This window comes from Talpa europaea (assembly GCF_964194135.1).
Source record: "Talpa europaea genome assembly, chromosome: 4".
NCBI classification, from domain to species: domain Eukaryota; kingdom Metazoa; phylum Chordata; class Mammalia; order Eulipotyphla; family Talpidae; genus Talpa; species Talpa europaea.
In genome coordinates this window covers 31,022,568-31,044,565 of record NC_140070.1, presented here as the reverse complement: position 1 = coordinate 31,044,565, position 21,998 = coordinate 31,022,568, and the positions used below count along the sequence as shown (strand labels likewise).

The following is a 21,998-nucleotide window of genomic DNA, read 5'->3' as shown; positions in this document are numbered from 1 at the left end:
TATCTAATAGTAAGCTTTACATCATCAGATTTATTCTTGGATCTGGGGTGTCAATGGTAACAAAATTGTCAGGAGGCAGCAGGAATATGGGTTGTGTCTCCAGAGTAGTTCAACAAGTACGTAGTTCAAGAGAAATCCAAAGCAGTTTTGCTTAAGTAACATTTGTGGGGGCTGTTCTGGGCATTCATTCTTTCTGATGGGCAGGAAGAAATTAGCCCAAATAATAGCTTCTAGTATGAAACAACAATTGGGGATGTTGCTAGATTAACCAGGTCATGTGTAGCTTCTCTTATCCCCTAGTTGCTCCTTGATACTATTACCATTGCTGTCCTTCCTAGCCAGTGTCTGCTCTCCTTCGAGCCTCCATAGAGTTAATTTTTCCTACAGCTAGCTCAGGTCATCACTCTCTCAAGCAAAAACCTCACTGGCTCCTATTGCCTACAAAATTAAGTCCAAACTCTGTCATTCAAAGCCCCATAATCTAAATTCCTCCCATGCTTCATTCTTCCTCATGAACTTCAGATAAACTTAATTTTGCCATTCCTCCTGTTATAGGTCAGGGAGAGGGGCAGCCCAAACCCCGCAAACCTGCCTATTCTAAATGGGTTCTGCCATCCGCCGCATCAACACAAAACATAGGAGACTTTAATGGGAAGGAACTTTAATTAGGAAACAATACAGATAAGGCAGAGTCTAGTTTCTAAATGAAGCACCCAAAGTTACCCATCCCCTCGTGGGTAAAAGTCCATCCATATGGGAATGGCCCAGAGCAAGGCCCCAAAGCCTGCCACAAGTCTAAAGCATCTTCCAGTGGGGACCCACAGAAAAGGGTCAGAAACAACCACACAAGCCCGGAAGGAAAAGAGCAAAATCAACAAGATAAAAGCTGCCATTGTCACCTCCCCACGGGTCTCACCCACATCTGTGTCACCCAGTCCACGACCAAAAGACAAGCGCAGTTTCTTCACGTGTCTCTAGGCTCCACGCACCTCCTCAGGTCTCCTGGCTCCATCCTGCTTCCTTCCTCAGTCTCTTCTGCAGCTTCTCCTCTTCCTGCTCAGCTCCACCCTCCCTTGGGTGGGGTAGGGAACCTCCCCCTTTCCTGGGGACCACCCTGTTACACTCCCATATTCCTAATGTCCTTTTTGCTCTCCGGATCGTCATGTTTTCACGCATGCAGTGGTATTCCTTGCCTGAAGAATGCCTTTTCCAGAGCTCTCCACCAGTTCAAATCTCGCCCAATATTGAAGACCCCACTTAATTCTATTTTTCCTTAGAATTCTCTAATCCCTTCTGCAAATGAATTCCAGTGAAAATTTCTGGCATTTTGTGGTCCATTTCTGTACTACCTTATTATTTCTTTATAAATACCTCATTTTCTTGTCAAACCAAGGACACCTCCTCCCCATCTTTTAGTCCCACAGCACCTAACACTTTGCCTTCTGTGCAGCAAGTACCAATATACATTGTGTGATTGAAAGAAAATATTTCAAATGATTTTTAAAATGTGGCAAAACTGACTACCATGACTAAGCTGTGGGATATTATATGAGTAAATCCACTCTGATTTGTGAAAAATATATCTGAATTTATTATTTCAGGACAGTATAATACAGCATTGTGACAACAGAAAGAAAAAACAAAAATGGATTGCTAAAAATATACTAAAACCTAGTATACCAGCTACTACAATGATACAGTTCTATTATAAAGTTTTAAAGGAAAAAGATTTACACTGTACACAATAGGAATTCCTCCTAACAGTTACAGAGAAAAGGGAATCCACATACTTGATTTAAAGGTTGATTTTGAGGAAAATGAGCTGGCCAGCCAGCCCTCCCTTAATAGGAGGCCTCTGCTTCCTTGCGATCATAAATAGACACTGTTTCTAATGCAATCCTTCTTTCTTGAAAGAGCTAGTTAATTTTTACTATGGAGACATGCTTTTATCTATATGGCTCCATTTCCACAGGGAGGTTGGCCTCCTACCTCTAGTCTGTCCTGGACAGCAGTGTTCGGAGGGATTAACATGACTATCTCATGCTAATCTGAATTCACACCTCAAGCCCTGAAAGCTTCCAAAATGGGAAGTATCTGTGAAAATATATCTTCTGCCCTCTCCCACTGATTCTGCCCTGCCTTGTACTGTGTGATGGCTCATGGAGAAATCTGTGTAAAAGAAGCACGCTGCCTTGGAATGTCTTCTGAAGAGGAGGCAGGCAGGGTCAGGGTCCCTAGGGATGCCCAGGAACTGGGTGTTCATAGTTATGATCGCATATTGTCTTGAATCCAATCGAGGTAATTAGCTACCTTGGTGTATACACCTGGAACATCCTTCTGCCCACAGCCAAGGCCCCAGCTAATGATACCAACCAAAACCATGTGGTTGTCCTTCATACACACCAAGGGGCCTCCTGAGTCACCCTGTGAAAGAGAGAGCAGGTTAGCTGTTACAACAGGTACAGAGTATTTGAGGGTGATGTTTGTGTTAATATAGTAGTGTTGATATTACGTTTCTTCAAAGTGCTTAGTTCAGAGAGGAAACATTTTATCTCAAGCAGCATTGAGATAACTGCTGAGACATTTCAGGCCTCTACTCTGGTTTTAACTCTACCACTTATTTGCAGTGTCACCATAGGCTAACTTCAGTATTTAGTTGTCAGGGGAATTACTTGGGAGAAAGCATGAAAAGCCGCTGAGAATAGTGTATGACATTTAGTGACTTTTTAGCTGCTATCAACTGTCATTGTCTTATTGAATCCAAAGAATGTTTTGTTTTTATTTTTAACTTGCAGCTTATATAGACAGTGGTTTCACTTTGTATACACCCTTTTTTTTATGGCTATGAAGTTAGATGACACGATTGAGGTTTCTGAGGAAATCATCAAAAAGAAATCAAGGCCCCAAGGGGTGGGCGGGGAATGCTGATATGATTACCTTGTAAGAACAAAATCTACAAGGTCTTACATATGAAAGCCTGTCCTTAATTCTCTTTGTATTCCCTTCTCTCCCCAGTCTCCTCAGTGATGAGACTGTAGTCATGAAAATGTCTGATCATTAAGAGTTCCTTGGCTATATTTAGGTCCCAATACCTAAGCCTCTTGGTCTGTGTCTCATATCCAGAGTCTTGTTATCATGAAAGATTAAGTACTAACTTTGATAAGGATTCCGACACAGAGTCTGAAATAGCTTGCTTTCCAGGGCATAAGGCCTGAATAGGCATTTTTTAAAACCTATTTCTCACAAATCCTTCTACAAAACAGTCCAATTCTCCAGCATCTGCAGAAATCAAGAATTTCTTCATCTGTATTTCTTTATCCATCACTTCAAGAACCAATCAATCACCTGGCCTTACAGGAAATCCTGTACCAGGTGGAGTTTCCTGTGCAGATACTGGGGAAATTTCTGCAGGTTAGATTTCTGAAGTTTGGGTAACTTTGATCTGTCTCCAATTACTTTATTCTGTGAGGCCCTCATCTAGAATCCCTAATGCCTCACTGAGATGAATCACTCCATTCTGGCTCTGATTACCTTGGTTAAGAAGAACCTGTTGGCCAAACCCTCGGGTTCAGAGTATGAAGAGTGCTCCTGTTTACCTGGCAGGCATCGTGTAGGTTGACTTGGTCCCCTCCACTTCGTGTGTCCCCCGCACACAGCATGTTGTTTGTGACAGTTTTGTTAAACAAATGCTGCGATGTGCAGCGGCTGGCGGGGTACAGCCTGACATGTGCCTCCTTCAGGCGCTCAGAATAGTCAAGAGAAGCTGAAAGAGAAGCGGGAAAGGTCTAATGATTTCAGGCAAAGTTATCTGTAACCATTTTGGAAGGAGAAAATAAAATTTCCCCATTACTAGTATTTTTCAAGCCTTTATACATATTAGGTTAAATCTTATAAAATTTCCAATATTTTATTTATTGAGTTTCAACCAGGATTTCTCAATAGCAGCACTATTGAGACCACTATTCAGACCAGATAATGGGGTTGGGAGTTATCCTGTGCATTATATTGTTTGCCAGCATCCCTAGCTTCCACTCACTGAATGCCAACATATACTTCCACCCTGACTTAAAACAATCAAAAATGCCTCTAGACATTGTCAAGTGTCTCCTGGGGGTCAAAATTACCCCAACTGAGAACTGCAGGTTTAAGCTAATATTTAATTTAATCCTTATAATCTAAGGAGGTAGTTAATTCTATCCCCAGTTTACCAATGAGGAAACTGAGGCTTGGAGCATTGTAAAATAAAAATCTAAGCCCTGGGTCATGCTGTCAGCAAGTCACAGCTGTAGGGCTTGAGCTCAGGTCTACACAACTGAAGAATCCAGGACCCCATATGCTTAACTACTATATACCACCTAATAGCAGAACCTCCTTGAAACCTAAAACTCTTCAAAGCACTTGCACTATTCAGACTTCTCCTGATCTGCAGGGCACTCCTGTGAGGTAGGGACGGCAGAAGATGGCTCTCACTAGACAGGGGACCTGCCTACATTTCCACTGTGTCAGTGCCTGGACTGGAGCCAGACCCACACTCATGACCACTTTTTCTATCTGGTCAACATCTGCATCCCCTACTGTTTGCAGACAGACAGGATGGGGCCCAGCTTCCTTCCACTTACACGCCTCGTGCTTGCCGTAGCCAGAAAGCTCGCATTCTGTCCAGTCAGGCAACTGCAGGTTGGCTTCTGGGAGACAGATGGTGCGGACAGTGTCACTCTCCTCGGCACAGTGGGGTGACTCCGATCTCAGCCGCAGCAGGGCTAGGAGGAAGAATCAGGAAGAGATTGAGACTTGCGTGAAAGGCTGTTTCTCATTTTCAAGAGGAAGGTGAAGCAGAGGGTGACGGTTTGAGAGCACATGTATGGATGTGTGTTGTGCCATCTGGAATTGGCAAAGGAGCAGGGAGAACAAGACATCTTACCAATGTCATTGTCGTAAGTGTCATCATCAAATTTGTTATGGATGATGTACTTTTCTACTTCGAATTTCTGCTCCTCCTCTCCAGGGATCAAACGGTATGTTCTGCCCAAGATCACTTTAAGGTTCTGAGAAAGATACCTAATGGAGAAAAAGCCTTAGGAAGCTCTTCTTGGTGTAAGATTTCCTCTACGAGGCCTGGTTTCAAGGCCTTAGGGAGTAGAAAAACCTACTGGGTTTTCTAAGTGCCTACCTCTCCTGGAAGCAGTGGGCAGCAGACAGGACCCAGCAGGAGCTGATCAGCATACCCCCGCACAAAAGCTTGTATTCTGCCCCCCTCTTGTTCTTGACAAAGATGGCGGCCTGCCATGGATGAGAGGTGATGTCTGTGAAGAGTCCTCCTTTAATGCGGAACTGGGGTTGCTTGTACTTTCTCAGGCCACAGGTAGCTGGGAAAGGAAGGGACAAAGAAGGGAGATCAGCAGGTGGCCCTAAGGTGAGATTCTTGGTTTCTTCTCTTGGAACCCCAAGGTTCTACAGGTTCACTATACTGTAAGTTTGGTACAGAGTGATTTAATAGTCTCCATGGCAATAAAAAAAACACACAACTTTCAATTTTTGAGTACACACTACACACCAAGCACTCTGCATTATCGCTAGCCCTTACAACACTGCACTTCAGAGGCTGAGAAATTTTTGCCCAATGTCCTAATGGTACCTGGATTTGAACCCAGATCGGTTTGACTCGAAAACTGGAACTCTGTTGGCTGTTTCATTTATTACTGCTAGTTTTTTCCTGGATCCACTTCCAGACTTAACAAATAATGAAGCATTGTGACTACCCCTCATTAGCTTTCTTAACACTCCAGCCAGGGAGGCTCTGAGTAGCCTACCAGTACTGCTCTTAGGGCTCACCACCATAACCTTGGTGGGGACTGAAAGTCTTTGTCTTACCTTCCCAACTACACTCTGTCCTTGAGGAATATTCTGACTGATCTGTGTGTTCACAGGCACAGAGTAATAATAACCTAGCCTCAGATAACTTCCAAACAAAAATTTAATCTTTTTAGCAAAGTATACCAACTAAAATTTTCCCTGACTCTGACCCCACATCACTAACTGAGTTCCCCTGTGATACATGGTTTCTGTGAGGAAGCAAGAAGTCACAGGTAGAAGCACGAAGTCCTCACTAGTCATTGTCAGTAAGTTCTTGGAAACTACTTAAAAGAATACCTCAAGAAAGCAGTTCCTGAAATAACGTCATTTTGTTCAATGTCAACCAGAATTTCTTTTCCTTATCAACATTGTAACAAAAATACATTGAATGAGGGCCTCCCCGGTGGCACAGCGGTTGAGCGCTGGGTTGTGAAGCTGCCCGCGGCCTCTGCGGCGCCGGTTCGATCCCCGGCTGCCTCCCCGGCCACGGAGGAGGGTCCCACATGGCGTGCAGACCGCTCCTGCCGCCCGCTGCTCCCCTCAGCAGTGTACTTCGGTCCTTCTGCCTGCTCTGCTCCCCGCTCTGGCTCTGGTGAATTCTCTCACCCTCCCGCGCTTCTGACTGTATCCAGTGCATGTATAAACAAAACAAACAAACAAACCAGCAAACAAATAAATAAAGCATGCCTCTAAAAAAAAAAAAATACATTGAATGAACCATTCTTGTGGCATCTGTCATACAAGCCTTAGAGTCAGACGAGGTGGGATCAGATCCTCGCTCTGTCGCTTAGAGCCCAAGAAGCTAGGGCAGGTCACGTGACTTCTAAAAGCATGCTTCCTAAGCCAGTCAATGGAGGTGGGAAGACTACCTTCCACCACATCGTTGGGAGAATGCTATAATTTTATTATCTGGGGAGCCACACATTTGAGCTAGATATGGTCGCTTCACATTCACCTCTGCCATCCTCCTCATCATTAATAAAGTCATCTAGAGAGAAAAGTTTCAAGCCTACTGAATACAAAGAGAAATTGGTCTGCTTTTCTCCATTTTCTTTGTCCTGCCCCTTTACTCCCTGCCCCAGAGTGTGGCCAGCTCACTACTGCTTGAGTCATGGAAGACTCTCCCACCCAAATCCGGCAGCCACATGGACTGAGCAGACAGCTGTGAAGACAGAGGAAGCGGAAGGGGGAATGGTCAAAGGTAAGCTGGGCAAGGCAGGTGGCAAGGGTCAGCCCTTACAGCATTGGGGCACGTCGCAGTATTCCCACGTCCGCTTGCGGTCCTTCAGCACGTGGCACCAAGGCCTGTCATCCCCATCTGGGTTCCTAGTGATACAGGTTTAAAGTTTTTGGTCACATATTCAATCACATCACAAACCACTTAAGAGGAGAAGGAGGCTCAACAAACCAGGTAAAAACATGGAGCCAGGAGAAGGAACCCTGATTTCTGGACATGGCCTTGCCACAGACCCAGCATCAGAAAGCAACATTAACTTTTTCTATCAGCGGTATAACATTCTCATTTCACAGGGGTGTCAGGAGGAACTGTGAGTTGTGCTAGGAAATTGCGGAAGCTGTGCTGAGGAAACTCAGAACTCTCAGAAATAAAGGTGCATGTAAGAGCAGAACGAAAGAGTTCTAGGGAGCTGGGGACAGCACCTCTAACTTGGAATTTGGATTGAAAAACTGGAGTATATTGCTTTTCATTGTAGGCATTGCCCTAGTAAATGACTAGGTTGGACTAAATAATATCTACGATTCCTTCCCACCCACTGGTCTTTCATATAACTTTAGGCATCAAATCTCCTCCTATCCTATGTGCCAATCTCAGGCTCTTCCCAGTGCAAACCTCCCAGACTGTGTTACACACCGGCAGTAATTGTGGTTGCCCAGACCCAGTGCCTGGGCATCAGTCATCCTCGCTGTGTACGTCGCGCCCATCAGGATCATGGAATTCCAATTGAGGCAGGAGGCACCAGACACGGTACGGCTATGAGTGCCACGATATGTTAATCCTTTTTTGATGTAGCAGTCCCCATTTTCTGGAACAAAAGAAATCTCAAAGTGAAATACAACAAATTAAATGCAAAAGGCAAGCTGGGATTTGCAGCAGGGCTGAGGTAGAGCTGCTGGCCGGGGAAGGTGAAGGAGCCAGGCCCCCCGGGAAAAGTGGCTCCCCCCCTTTTCTCTTCAAGCCCTTTTATAGAGGGGTGGCACAAAGCTTTCATGTGGTGTGCCAGCTTCCACTAACTGCATGGGCTTCCTAGATAGCTATGCTGAGAGAGACTCTGAGGGTATAGTCAGGCTCAGCAGGAAAGGGTTCTGGGTTCAATTAATGGTGGTTATTTCTGGAGCTGCTTGGGAAGTAATTAGGGGTTTCCTTGTTTGTACTTAACAGGTTGCACTGAATCAAGGTACTTCAAGGGAGGGAGATGGCAGCACCACCTAATTTCTCGATTTGCCTGCCAGTGCTCTGAAGGATTTGTCAGAGCACTGGGAAGGAAGATAGAGTATGACCCTTTGAGCATTGCGTATTTCACCCATTCACCCTCTTTTTTCCACATTTGAAACTGACAAAGTATATCAGTAGGCATAAATAGCAAATTCGAAGGGATATTTAAGATCACCTAGATCAGTGAGTTCCAATTTAGACCAGTTCCTGGATGGGGAGGATGCTTTTGAGTTAATGTAGAGTCCTCAGTTTCACAGGCACATCAGCATTGCCTTAGACTAAATGCATATTATTTTTGTATATGTAATTTAAAACTTTAAAGCATTCATACTATTGTGATAACAAAATGATTTGTGATTATACCACTGAATTCATAGTATATTCTTGTAACTTTGTATTTTTTTTAATTAATTAATTTATTTATACAAGAACCAGGGTATAGACCAGATACGCGGGAGGGTGAGAGGATTCACCAGAGACAGAGCGGGGAACAGAACAGGCAGACTGATGAAATACACTGCTGAGGGGAGCAGCGGGCGTGACAGGAGCAGCGGGCGAGACAGGAGAAGTCTGCTGCACCATGTGGGACCCTCGCCGGCGGGCCAGGATCAAACTGGCACTGCAGAGGCCGTGAACAGCTTCACAGCACGGTGCTCAACAGCCTGAGCCACCAGGGGAGGCCCATAACTTTGTATTTTTTAAGCCTAGGAAATTTCCTTAAGGGTTGAGAGGGAGAGGAAGGAAGGGGAAGTTGAGAAAGATTCATCAATCACCCCAAAATCACAAAATTCTCAAAGGACTGGAAACCACTGCCTCGCCCATCTTCTCTGTAGATTAGGAAAATGAGGGTCATTTGGATAAAGAGTTTAGCTCAAGGTCAAACTGTTAGTTAAAGGTCAAGCCTGGGTGAGACCTTAGTCTCTTGACTGTTCTTCCTCCACAACCAAAATGATAACTGCTTTTCCTGTTCCTTTCTCTCCTCAGTTGTAGGAGGACCAGCAGTCTTGTCCTCTTAGAGTCTCACCCCACTGGTGTCCTGGGGGTGGGTGCAGAAGCTCACTTACCTTGGGGGCAGGCGGGCGTGCTGCAGAACTCCTCGCTGTACTTCCCTGCCTTGAAGACATAGCACCAGGGCCTCCTGTCTTGGTCTGGGTTTCTGGAAAATGGGGAGAGGGAGAGGTTACAGGGAGGTCTTTCCCATACCCACGCATTCTGTTTCCTCCTCTGGGGGTGGGGCTAGTGTCATGCTAGGTGGAAGTGTGACTTATTGCCTTTATCTGGAATCCAGCCTGGTGTGAGTGCCAAGCGGACGGTGGGGGGTATGTGGTGGTTGGTTTTCTGTGTCAGCTAGGCTAGGCTACCGTGCCCAGTTGTTTAACCACACACTCATCTAGAGCTTGGTGTGACATGATTTCATAGATGTGGTTACCACCTGCAGTTTAAGTCAGCACTGTGGGTGGGCTTCATTCAAGCAGTAGAAGTCTTCAAGAGCAAAAGCCAAGAAGAAATTCTGCCTCGAAACTTCTGTCTGAGTTTCCAGTTTCCAGCTTGCTGCCTGCCTACAGCTTTCAGACTTACTAGAACTGTTATAGGGCAGCCCCGATACAAAACGGGTTGCCTGACTGTGGGTCCTTACCCACGCGCTTAAAAGGACTTATCAATGCTCTACTGCAGGCACACGTGAAAGGTTAATAAAAGGTTTATTTACAAGGGAAGGGGAAATGAGGAAATGTACAACTCAGGGAGAAAAGTAGGAGACAAAGTTTTAAATGAGTCCTACCCGATCCGCCGACCTGGAATCCCAAATGGCACCCTGAGAGCTGGCTGCAAGCCAGGAGCCGTGAAGCCAGGAGGCGAGCGAGAAAGCGAGCCTCCCAAGGCCCACGTGGTTGGTTTTTATACCCAACCTGGCTGCCCAACTCCACCCTCAGGTCCCAGCCACCTTCCCTTTGGTGGTGACAGGATTTGTCTTTCCCAATGTCTTGATGGCTTTGGTCTGGAGTGGGGGTGGGGTCCACAAAGCCTGCATGGAATTAGCTCAGGACATCATTTCCCCTTAACAGTCCCACAATTACGTGAACAAGTTCCTTAAACTATATCTCTTTATATGGCTTTCTTATTGATTCTGTTTTCTCTAGAGAACCCTGGCTGAGCTGATGTAGGACTTTCTCACCTACAGCTTCTGCAGCAGCTTCTCACCAGAGAGCCACCCTCTTAGTTGGGAAGATGGCGTCTCACCTGCAGTAATTGTGGTTCCCAAGGCCCAACTTGACAGCATCTCGCCTCCGCCCGTTGTAGGGTTTCCAGATCAACACGCTGCTGTTCCAGTTGACACACTCAGCCCCACTTTCTGCTGTGCTCCATGTACCCCTATAGGTGACACCCAGGTCCTTGTAGCAGGTGGCACGGGTATCTGAAAGCAGGACATATGACACCTTAATTGGGGATCCATTTGGTTTTCCAAAGAGGTCTCACACCTGCTTCTATCATCATCCCAAATGGATGAGGCAGGTTGACAGCTGAGGACACAGGGATGCAGGAGGTCTGTGGTTACTGGTTCGCCCAGCTGAATGGCAGCAGAGCCTGAATCCACATTCACTCGAAGGCCCTGCCTTTGGGCCTTGGACACAACACTTTGTTTCCCTAACCACATCTTGGGTGATCCTTTCCTACCACTACCCCCTAGCCTTGCCCTTGGGGCCACACACTTCCTGTCCTTGCTGCTTAGGATTTCCTAAGCATTCCTCTCTCCCACCCACCCACCGACCACTCACCTATTTCACAGCGTTTTCCAACAAATCCTTCAGGACACTGGCAGACAAAATCTGAGAAATACAAGGCCTGCCGACATGTTCCCCCATTGAAGCATCTTGGTTCGCTGCAACCTGTTAAATGCAAACCAGAAAACCCCTTAATACTCTCAGTGTAGCTCTAAAAATTATGAGTCAACATGTAAACATGTTTTCTACATGCACACACTCTTCTAAGCCATTTACAAAAATGAATTCATTTAATTCTCATAGCAAAGCACAAGGTAGTGTGTGCTATTATTCTCCCCATTTTACAGGTGAAGAAACAGAAGCTTGGCAGGTGAAGGCATCTGCCCCCAGCCCTACATTGTCAGCACCATCCTCTTCGCCCAAGCAGCACATTCTCAGAATCTCTGCCAGGGACCCTGAAAGTCAGGGTTTGTGTGCATGAGACTGGACCCTGAAGCCCGAAGCCCTAGTCTGACATCCGTCCATACCTTTGACGGGCACCGAGTGGCACTGCGACAGGCCGCCGTTGCACCAGCAGTATTCCACCCGGTTGCTTCTGAGCATGGGGCGCAGCCACGACTGCTGGTGCTGGTAAACCATCTGCGTTTTCTCATCTCTGCAGATCCCTATAACAAGAGACGGGCTGTGTCTGCAGGGCAGTCTCATCAAGGACTGACGGGAAGCCCTGTCTTGTGAAAAATCCCTTCACTCATTCTCAACATAACCCTACCTTGAATCCTTCCTTGCTCTCTGCTGGAAGACAGCAAATACCTGATATTTTGTCACCGAAGACCCCTTTACTTGTATTTTTTCTCCGATGGGTCCTCATTTTAAAAGAGTTTTTCAAAAGAAGTTTTTAAATTAATACTCTTAATTATTCATTTTATAAAAAAATATATACACTGGCCTACAAGAGTTTTTGATCCACAGAATATTACTACACAGAAATGCTTCATTTGGGACACAGGAAACTGACTTTTTTGTTCCTGCAGAAAATGTGCTACTTTCTTTAGTATTTTTCATATACTAAAAATAGTTGAAGTACTTCCATTAATGTTCCTTCCCTCTTTCTTTTTCTTTTTTTTTTTTTTTTAGAGTGTTGCCATTTTTTTTTTTTTAATATTTTTTTTTTGCATGTTTTGTTTATTTATTTGTTTGTTTTGTTTATACATGCACTGGGTACAGTCAGAAGTGCGGGAGGGTGAGAGAATTCACCAGAGCCAGAGCAGGGAGCAGAGCAGGCAGAAGGACCGAAGTACACTGCTGAGGGGAGCAGCGGGCGGCAGGAGAGGTCTGCGCGCCATGTGGGACCCTCCTCTGGTGGCCGGGAGCAGCCGGGAATCGAACCGGCGCTGCAGAGGCAGCGGGCAGCTTCGCAACCCAGCGCTCAACCGCTGCGCCACCAGGGAGGCCCCCTTCCCTCTTTCTATTTGCAAACCAGAATGCCAATTTTTAAAAAAATTAACTTTTAATTATTTAAAAGAAGTAATATCTGCCTATTGTAAATGCTACTGTTGTTTCCCTTGAGGATCTGAGGGCCTAGGCACCCTTGCAGGAAATGCTGTGCTGGCCAACAATGAAGGTGCTAAGAATTGAGGTGTGACTCACTCTGGAGAAACTTCCACTTTAAAAGGAAGTCTGCCAAGTCTTCCAGACCCAGAGGAACTAGGTCAGGCCCCAAGGGAAGGAGGAGATTTGAAGGCCCTGGGTTGCTAGTTTTGGACCTGAAACTGGAGCTAGATTTCTTCAAATCAGACTCAAGACAATCTGCTGTGGACATTTATTTTCACGTCTTAGACTCTTGAGGGAATGTTCCTTCGGCTTCAAGAGTCAACGCTAGATGTGGTCTTATGGAGAGAAAGTTCTCCCACTCGCCTCCTGTGAGGTAACCCAGGTGAGTTATCCCTATTATACCAAGAGAAAGGAGGCACACTGATGTTACGTAATGAAGGAGCTGAGTGAACTCAGTGGGTTGGGGTTCCCAGCACAGGAAAAGCTGAAAGTCCAGGATTGCTGTGGCCTGGCAACGGTGTGGCCCTGGACAAGCCACTCAGTCTCTCCAGGCTCCATTTTCTCATCTGTGTCACAGGATTTTGGACTATTGAGCTCATAGGCACCACCCTTTGTGACAGCCTGCCCCCTTGAGAGACAGCACACCTGTTCTTGCTCCCCCAGAACTGGCTCACGGGCCTCAGCTTCCTGGAGGGAACAGTGAATGTGTAGGAGGGGTGACAAAGACCTTTTTACAGACTTACATTACAAAATTTCCCCTCACTTGACTCAACTTAGCAGTTCTAACAGAGCCTTGAGCCCTTAAACCTGAAAACCCTGAGCTGCCTTCCACCTCCACTGGGCCCTGCCTACCTCAGACTCATCTTACCTCTGGAAGATCTGGCTCCTCTTATGAATCGCATGCGGATTTCCTGCAATGAACCAGGGGTGGAAAAAGGATCAGCTCACACTGTGTATCTTAAGAACAAAGGGAACCAAACTGCAAAAGCAACCAAGAGCCCATCAGACACCAACTTCCCAGAGCTTCCCCCTCAGATAACTGACCCCAGGTGGAAGGTACATTTCCTGCTTCCTATTCTAATTCTTCTCCCCTGTCCAAAAGAATTAAACAGATATGTATAATATCCATGCTGTCCAATATGGTAGCCACACATGGTCACTGAGCACATGAATGTGTTTAGTGTGACCGAACTGAATTTTCAATTATATATAATTTTGAAATTAAACAGCCACATGTGGTCAGTGGCCACCATACTGTAAAGTGTAGTGGTGGCCCCCACCTCCTCGACATAGTCATCCCTGACTCTCCCTTCTCTAAAATCCTACTGCTTGAGCATTGCCCGCTGGGCCTTCTATGATGGCCCTTTGTTGTGGGCACTTTCAGAGATCACATGTGTTGTACAGCTTCTGGCCCAACTGGACTGTGAGCAGCACCAACTGGACTGTGAGGGCACCTTGCCCACTTCCATGGCTCATGTGTGGCACGTGCATCGTCTTTTATAAGTACCTTATGGATGAATTCAACCACACTCTTTAAAAAGAGCTCCAAAGGAGCAGTCATGGGTAGGGAGTGGGATTAACTGTTTACTTAAGTCAGAATAAGGGTCTAGGGGGACTGCTGGCAACCTAACTCCTGGGCAACCTCCACACAGGGGAGTGCACACATGTGGGTTTGGTGGCCCTGCTGACCCTCTCAGCTCAATACCATCTGCCCTCGGGGCCTCTGGCACATGGAGGAACATCTGAAAGAGATGGGGCACACCCACCTGTCTGGGCAAAGTGAAGGCTGCCCCACAAAGCAGCAGTACACACCACAGCTGCCTCTTCATTTTGTTCATCATTTCTTCAAAGTGTCCCTTTAATTCTGGAAGAAAGGGAAAAAAAACTTAAGTCATGTAATGTGAACAGTCAAAGATTATGACAAAATTCAAGGACCTGCAAATTTATATTGAGGCCAGGTCCTTCCAGCAGTAGCTTCTACCACAGGAAATGTTACAAGTGTCTGGAACATGATTTTTTATATTTATTTTTGATTGTAATGAAATACACATACCACAAAATTTACCACCTTAACATTGCTAAGTGTACAGCTCAGTGGCACTAAGTACATATACTTGTTGTGCCACCATCGCCGACACCCAGCCACGGAACTTTATCCTCCCCCGCTGAAACTCTGTCTCCATTAAACACTAAGTCCATTTCCCGGGAAAACCCATTCTACCTTCTGTCTCCATGGGTTTGACTATTTGGGTTCTTATATTAGTGGAATCTCAACTGTTGCCCTTTCGTGACTAGCTTGCTTTACTTAAGCAAAGTGTCCTCAGGTTCATCCATGTCGTTGTGTGCATCAGAATTTCTTCCTCTGTCTGTCTGGAGAGATCAGACAGAGTCGGGTCCCTTCATGGACACTTGGGTTGCTGGAAGATGGGTCTTCACAGATTTCTGTGGGCTGAAGGGCAGGGCCATGTCTGGCCCTCTTTACAACCTTGGCTTCCCTGGAAGTGAATTCCTGCACTGGTGACTAGATTTAGCACACGGTGACTTTTCAGAGGAAACCATAGGGATTTTCTTGCCGGCACTTTGCAGAGCCAGCCTAACTCAGATGCCTCTGCTCTTCCACTCATAATGTCCCTCTCTTGGTCCAACAAGGCAAAGGCTCCTCCAGACCAGCCAGCACCCCTCCCACCATTCCATCGGAATGTCTGTCTCCTTTTTTATAGACAAGCAAAGTATAGATTTGCAGGAAGGAGCAGAGCCATCTGGTTTTTGGTCATTAGACTCAGACCTTCCTGGACCCAAAATCCTGGTTTTCAAGTGCCTTTTCCCAACGGCCTTTTCCTCAGAAGTTTAAAGTAGGTTAGTTGGTCGGGGTGTTATTTTGTGGTCTGGCAGGCCCATTCACATCTTTGTCCACAAAAATTAAATCGGGGCATTTCTTCTCTTGACTCATTTCCCTTCAGTCACAACAACTTTTGTCCCCCCTCCCCCCTTGTCCTGTGGATCCGAAGGGCCTGGTTGAGGGGCCTGCAGAGCTTCCATCCTGGCCTAGCTCTGGCTCCTTTGTTTCTTCACAAAGAACTCTCCTGTTGGAACAAGGCCACAGCTTCCTTGGGAGCCAAGATAAAAAGTCCATGGAGGATAGGGTGTGTGTGTGTGTGTGTGTGTGTGTGGATATTTTTTGTGCCTGGCTGATTCTTCTTGGGCTGCTGGTGATAGGCAGAGGTGGCAAAATGGAGCTGAGGGCAAAGGGGAGAGGGTAGGGTGCAGGGATCAGGTGATTCCAAGAAGAAAATCAGACCCTGGGCTCAGAAAGGGTCTTGTTGACCTGCATACCCTCCCTAAACCCTGTGAGAAGGAAACAGAGAGCTTGGGAATTTGTTCTATTTTGGCATATGGGATACTTTTCTCCCTCTGAGGCAGAAGCTTGCTCCTGCTCACGATTTCAGGCAGTTTCAGAAGGAGGCAGTTAAGGTCGTGCAAAACAGAAGCCCCTTGGTGGATCTTCCGTTCCCAAGGAATTATTCCTAATTTTCTTTCTTAGCATTCCTCAAATTTCCCCTTTCTCAGGTCGACTTCAAATTCCTCTTAAGTTCCCCTTCTTAATTCTATTTCATTACTTACAACCTTTAAAAACAGACCTTCTTAAATGCATTCCTCCTTCCTGATAGCAATCACTTTCCCAAATTTAGAGATTATCCCATCCTTTATTATTTTAGCTAAGCCTTGAGGATATAGGGAGAGCGCTCAACCCTCAGGATTTCATAAAGAATTTCTGAATGAAACAGTCAGTGAGCAGATGACGTGCCATCAAACAAGGACCTTTTCTTCATCTTGCATGCTGAACTCACCAATCCTTTCTACTCCCTCACCCACTGAAGCCCAGGGAGTGGTTGAATCTTTTGTCTGGATGCCTGCCAAGTTACTGTTTTATTTCAAGAATTCAGAGTCCTCCCAAATGGAACACAAGTCTAGAAGTAGAAAGCTGCAAAGTGAGAAGGGAAGTGTTAGCACATTTTCATTCCCTAGACATATGGGTTGGAGGGAGGACCTGATGGAAAGAAGTGTGACTTAGTCCAACAGCTGCATCGCATCAAATACTTTCGCAATCAAAGGTTACAGCAAAAGGGGAAAGAGGCATTTTTATCTTCTGTTTCTGGGAGTTAGAGAGATGGTCTCTCTTCTATCTATCCTTATCTCCCCCGGCCCATCTTGGTCTTCTAGGCTGGAGCTGATCCAGTGCAAGTGAGTCTCATAAAAACACCACGCTAGCTCTGTCCTGTCCTGAATGCACAGAGGCAGCTAGAGCAACTGGACATGCAGAATGGGGTAAGAGAATGACAAAGAAATTAATCATCCCAGCAGCCGACGAGTAGTGCAGTCCCAAGACAGGGAGAAGATTTGAGGGAGGATAAAAGTGTCCTTGTTTTGCCTTTGTTAAAGAGGTGGGTGTAGAGGTCTGGGGGCAGTGCCTGCAAAGGACAAAGCGAATACCAGAAATGTGGACTCAGACACAGGGCTCAGACTTCAACTTTATGACCTCAGGCTCCCAACCAGGGGAGAAGTGCCTGTGAGGCACTTTTTGATTGCCAAAGTGCTCCCTATGAGGTCACATGGTAGCTGAGGGCTCACATGAGAGGTCTCTGAGAGGCTAACTTTATAAATGCAAAAGCTTGCCATGTTTTCTCTTTCTTTGGCTATAGTTAATAGTTTTCCAGAATCAAAGAAATGGAAAAGCAGGATGAAGGGAGGAAGAAAGGAAAGGAGGAAAAGCCAGAGGGGAGAGAGAGGTGGAGAGAGGGAGAAAGAGAGAAAACAAGGAAGGCAAGGAGGGAGGAAGAGAAAAAGAAAGAAAAAGAGGAGAGAGCAAGCACATGAGGTCTCACTTACAGAACCAGAACCCCTAAATCCTTGAAAGAATCACCAGATGCATGCAGTGTGGAATGGCTCTAAGGCCTGTGGTTTGCAAGATCTCGAGTCTCCAGTCCTTCCCTAAAAGTTGACTTCCCTTGTACAAGTTGACTTTTGCAAAAAGACATCTTTGGTGGATGATATTTCACAGATGCAGGTCTTGCCATATGACAAAAGGCTTATGCAAATCAGAAAAAAAAAAAAACACAGGGCATGTGGTTTGCTAGATCAGTATGGCCTGGATGGCAAGGCTGCTTAGGCATGCGTACCTGTGCAGGACCCAGCCTATAGGACGGCTTCCTGTGTCCCACAGAGCATCTGCCCTTCCTACTTGGCAGCCTGGTTGGGTCCTGCTGGCTACAGCAACAGAGCAAATCTGTTCACTGGCTCTTACAGGAGAGGGTGATGGATGGCTATGGATGACCATGCTAAGTAAAAAAGGAACAATGATAACCAGGGAGCAGTTACTCCCCTACAGCCAAGGGTGCATGCCATTTGGGCTGCAAAATAATGATTATGCCAGTCAGAAATTCAGAGGTCATTTCTGCAGTAGTCACTGGGGGAATGATGATTGACAGACACCAGTTAATAACTGTTTGCACTGTGTTGGGTGGAGTCATCACAGCGGCAGTAGGGGTGCTGCAGGAAGAACTGGGGAAAAGCAGGTGACATTTCTTCAATGCCTTTGCGCATCCCTTGGCATTATTACACTTTTCCCTGTCCTCCTATCTTTGCCATCTTCCACCATAAAAATTTGCTCTCAGAAAGGTACTGATAAACTCATTCATGGGAGGTTCAAATGACTCAGTACAATGAATGTGCTGCCCTTCCAAAAAAGCTTCTTTATTTTTAGGCTTAAAATCTGCTCCCAGGGACGCAATATCAAGTGGACTGGACTGTGAAATTTTCCTCCAGGACTAAGGTTCTGTGGTTTCCATTGTGAGAACAAATGACATCAAGAGTGTGTAAATTGTTAAACACTTACAAATGAGCATAAGTGCTATTATTTAAACATTGAGCCACATGTTATAAAGGGATTTGTAATAAAGTAACTGTAGAAGTACAGTCAATCAAGTTCTGTGATTCTAGGTAAGCAATTTAATTGCCCCAGATGTTATAGAACGAGGACTTGTAGGTTATACTCTTGCCCAGCGAGAAAAAAGCAGAAGCACGAGAGAATGGAAATCACAATGGAAAAACAAAAGTAAATTGATACTGTTATCAAATTTTACACTCTGTGAGTTTTGCTTTTTTAATCTTTGGTAAAGGGACTCTTGGGTTATTATTGCTTTGCAAAGCTCTCTGGAAATCTGAGTAAGTCAGTCTGCGAGAGTACCAATAACCTAAAGTGACTCACTATTTTAAAACAAACAACACCCTCCCTCCACCCCCAACCACCATGGCTCAGGATGCCTGCCAACAAAAAAAATAAAAATAAAAATAAAAATAAAAAAAACAGAAACCCTTGGAACCACAAAGTGATGTTACTATAGTCAAGAGACAAAGTGAGATGAGAGGAGGAGCCACAGAAGTTTGGAAAATGGGGGAACTCCACAAAAGCTGTCTTTTGTCTGGTTTCTGAGGCAAACCCCAGGATGGCAACTGGGCAGGAGCCATTAGCATCGTAGCTCTGTCCTGGCGCACAGGTCCTGCTTTTTGGAGAAACTCTGCTCTCAGAACAAAAGCCACTTCAAAAAACCGCCATCATACATGTAGTTCTTAACTTTTCAAAAGGTTAATTTTATATATGCCAATGCTTATCTTCTCTCTTCTTGAACTCTTTTATACTCTTTTAAGCTCTTATTTAGTTTGACTGATTCCAATGAGAAGACTAGAATTCTCTTCTGGCATCCTCCACTCAATTACTCAGGGAAGAATCCCCTTGGAAGAATTCTCTCCAAAGAATCTTCAGAGTAGAAGCATATGACCTGCAGCTAAGTTATATGATGTTAAACTGGCTGCTCAGAAAAACCTGTGCTCAACATTACCATCTCCTTGGCTCTCGTCCTCTGCCCAGTAATTCTGGCTACCTGGTGGGACCAAGAATGTTGGAAATTCTGCCTAGGAAGTGGTAGTCCATGCGGTCTCCTTCTCTGATAAAAACAAAAAAAATGAAATCCTTGCCTAATAAACTTAGATTCTTTTTTTTCTTGAAAGATTTATTTATTTATGCATAAAAGAACTGGGGTACAGGCCAGAGGTGTGGGGGTGAGAGGATTCACCAGAGACAGAGCGGGAAGCAGAACAGGCAGATTGAGTGAGGGGAGCAGCGGGTGAGCCAGGAGAGGTCTGCTGTGCCATGTGGGTAGCTCCCTGGCCGGGGATTGAACTCGTGCTGCAGTGGCTGCGGACAGCTTCATAGGTTGCTCCTTAACCCCTTGTGCCACCAGGGAGGCCCTAAACTTAGATTCTTGTGAATAAAAAACAAGTTTCAGCTGGGAAAAGCTAACTCAATTAGTCAGTGCAATAAAATGTTAATCCCATTGTCAGAACTGAAACAAGCCCTGCAATCTAATTTTAATCTGAAAGTGTGTCTTGTTAGGCAACAGCAGTACTTCCTCATGTTCCTTGCGCTCCCTAAAACTAACATCACAGCAAGGTAAAGACACAATAATTTAATAATCCTTCGGTTTCCTTCTAGATTTCAACACACTTGTATCAGGAAAAACATGATGGAAAACTCTCAATGTATCATAACACTAATATGTTTGTGTTTTACTGTACTTATGCACAAGTGACTATCATATATTTTGTGAAATGTGCATGAATTAATGCCACTTAAACAGGTATTTGAGTACCTACCACTTTCTTTTTTCCTTTTTTTTAAAAGATTTATTTATTGATGCATACAAGAGCTGGGGTACAGGCCAGAGATGCGGGGGGTGAGAGAGAGTAGGGAACAGAACAGGCAGACTGACTGAAATACACTGCTGAGGGGAGCAGTGGCCAGTCAGGAAAAGTCTGCTGCACCATGTGCGTTGTTTCCCAGCTGGCCAGGGACCGAACTTGTGCTGCAATGGCTGCAAATAGCTCCATAGGTTGCGTCTTAACCCCTTGCGCCACCAGGGAGGCCCAATACCTCCCACTTTCAAAGCACAGAATTTACAAAATCCTTTCCACTCATTGAATCATTTAAGGTAATGTTACTATCTAGTTTTAACAGATGAGAGAAGTGGAAGGGACTTTCCCTAAGTTGGCACACCGTTGTGAAAGGTGGGGTCAGCACTCATGAGGCCCGGTTGTTCTAGAAAATCGTACACACTTTCCACTACTTCCACTGTGTTCTGATGCTGGGAAATTCCAGTTTCCTTACTTGTGTTGTTATTTGCGAGGAGTAGCACGTCATAACTCAAGATGAATGGCTTCTGGTGTCTCAGCTTTAAACTCCAATTAAAGGTTTCCCCGCTGCCTGAAGGTAGAACATTCCTATTTAGTATTGTTAGGGGGAAAGGATGTTCTGAGCTAAACCCATACAGGCATTGTGGACCACCCACCCCTGAGGCCTGTATGGGATTAGCTCAGAACATCCTTTCCCCCTAACAATATGACTTGGGAAGTTAGTTTTTGGGTCTGGGAATGTCATGACCATTAATTTATATGAAATACGTTTTTTAAGTATTCCCAGATCCTAAAAATAACCTGAAAAATCAAACAAAATAGGAGCATCACACTTTTAGTTATCGAGGGACACCTGTGCCATGTACAGGTTGTATGTGGTTTTCTGGTTTTTCTCATGAGTTAATCACATCCACTTTGCTGAACTGTTAAGAACTTAGAGAAGAAAGAGGTAAAGGTCCTACTCAAGGTCTGGAGCACAGCAGGGTTAACTGTAGTCACTAACATGTCCCTCTTTCAAAAGTGAGAGCATCAAAGTTTACAGATTCTATCTGGATCAATAACAAGAAGTTTCAAGATATAAAGGATGCCAAGTGCTATGGTGCTCTCACCATGTTCAAGGGTTAATACCAAATACCCTTTCCTAGATCATCTGTGGATCTTGGGATAACCTGAATCCAGATTCTTCACAATTAATATAAAATGACATGCCCTTCATCTGCCTGCACATATTAGTATTAACAGGAGCCAACGTGGCATCTTTTATCCTGTTTTTAATCTGTTTCTTATTTGCCTTTCCCAGGCGTATTTTTTACACCACACATGCCAGCACTACTCTGAACTCTCACACGGAAGCCAGAATTAGCAGCTAAAACAGCTGGAAGATCTGACCCTGCCTACTTATAAGGCCCATCCCATGCAGACCATACGGATGTTTGAAAACCAGAGACCCTACATGAGAAAAAAAAGGAAATTGGAATTTCCCCAGGGGAAAAAAAAAAAAAAAAAACCATAACATTTCTTTTTCTCTGCAGCCCAAGTGGCAGATACTGGTTCATGCTTCTGTGAGGCAAATATAAAACACTGCTTCTCTTTTCTGTGACAAGTGGTGAACAGCCTGCTGAGGTCAAGTTGACTGGTTGTCTTTCTCTTCATATTATTCATAATCAGCTTTGCCA

At 45.2% G+C, this 21,998-nt stretch overlaps 1 protein-coding gene across 1 annotated transcript; it reads right to left on the bottom strand.

The window, feature by feature from the left end:
* Positions 1-2,265: 2,265 nt before the first annotated feature.
* Positions 2,266-14,417, bottom strand: PLAT (plasminogen activator, tissue type; the record flags this gene model as incomplete). Its single annotated transcript, XM_084232587.1, has 13 exons — positions 2,266-2,424; positions 3,597-3,763; positions 4,620-4,760; positions 4,922-5,058; positions 5,171-5,366; positions 7,094-7,179; positions 7,724-7,895; positions 9,370-9,461; positions 10,544-10,718; positions 11,080-11,190; positions 11,553-11,690; positions 13,445-13,487; positions 14,343-14,417. The coding sequence occupies 13 exons, from the start codon at positions 14,415-14,417 to the stop codon at positions 2,266-2,268; spliced, it is 1,692 nt and encodes a 563-aa protein (XP_084088713.1).
* Between the last annotated feature and the right edge of the window lie 7,581 nt (positions 14,418-21,998).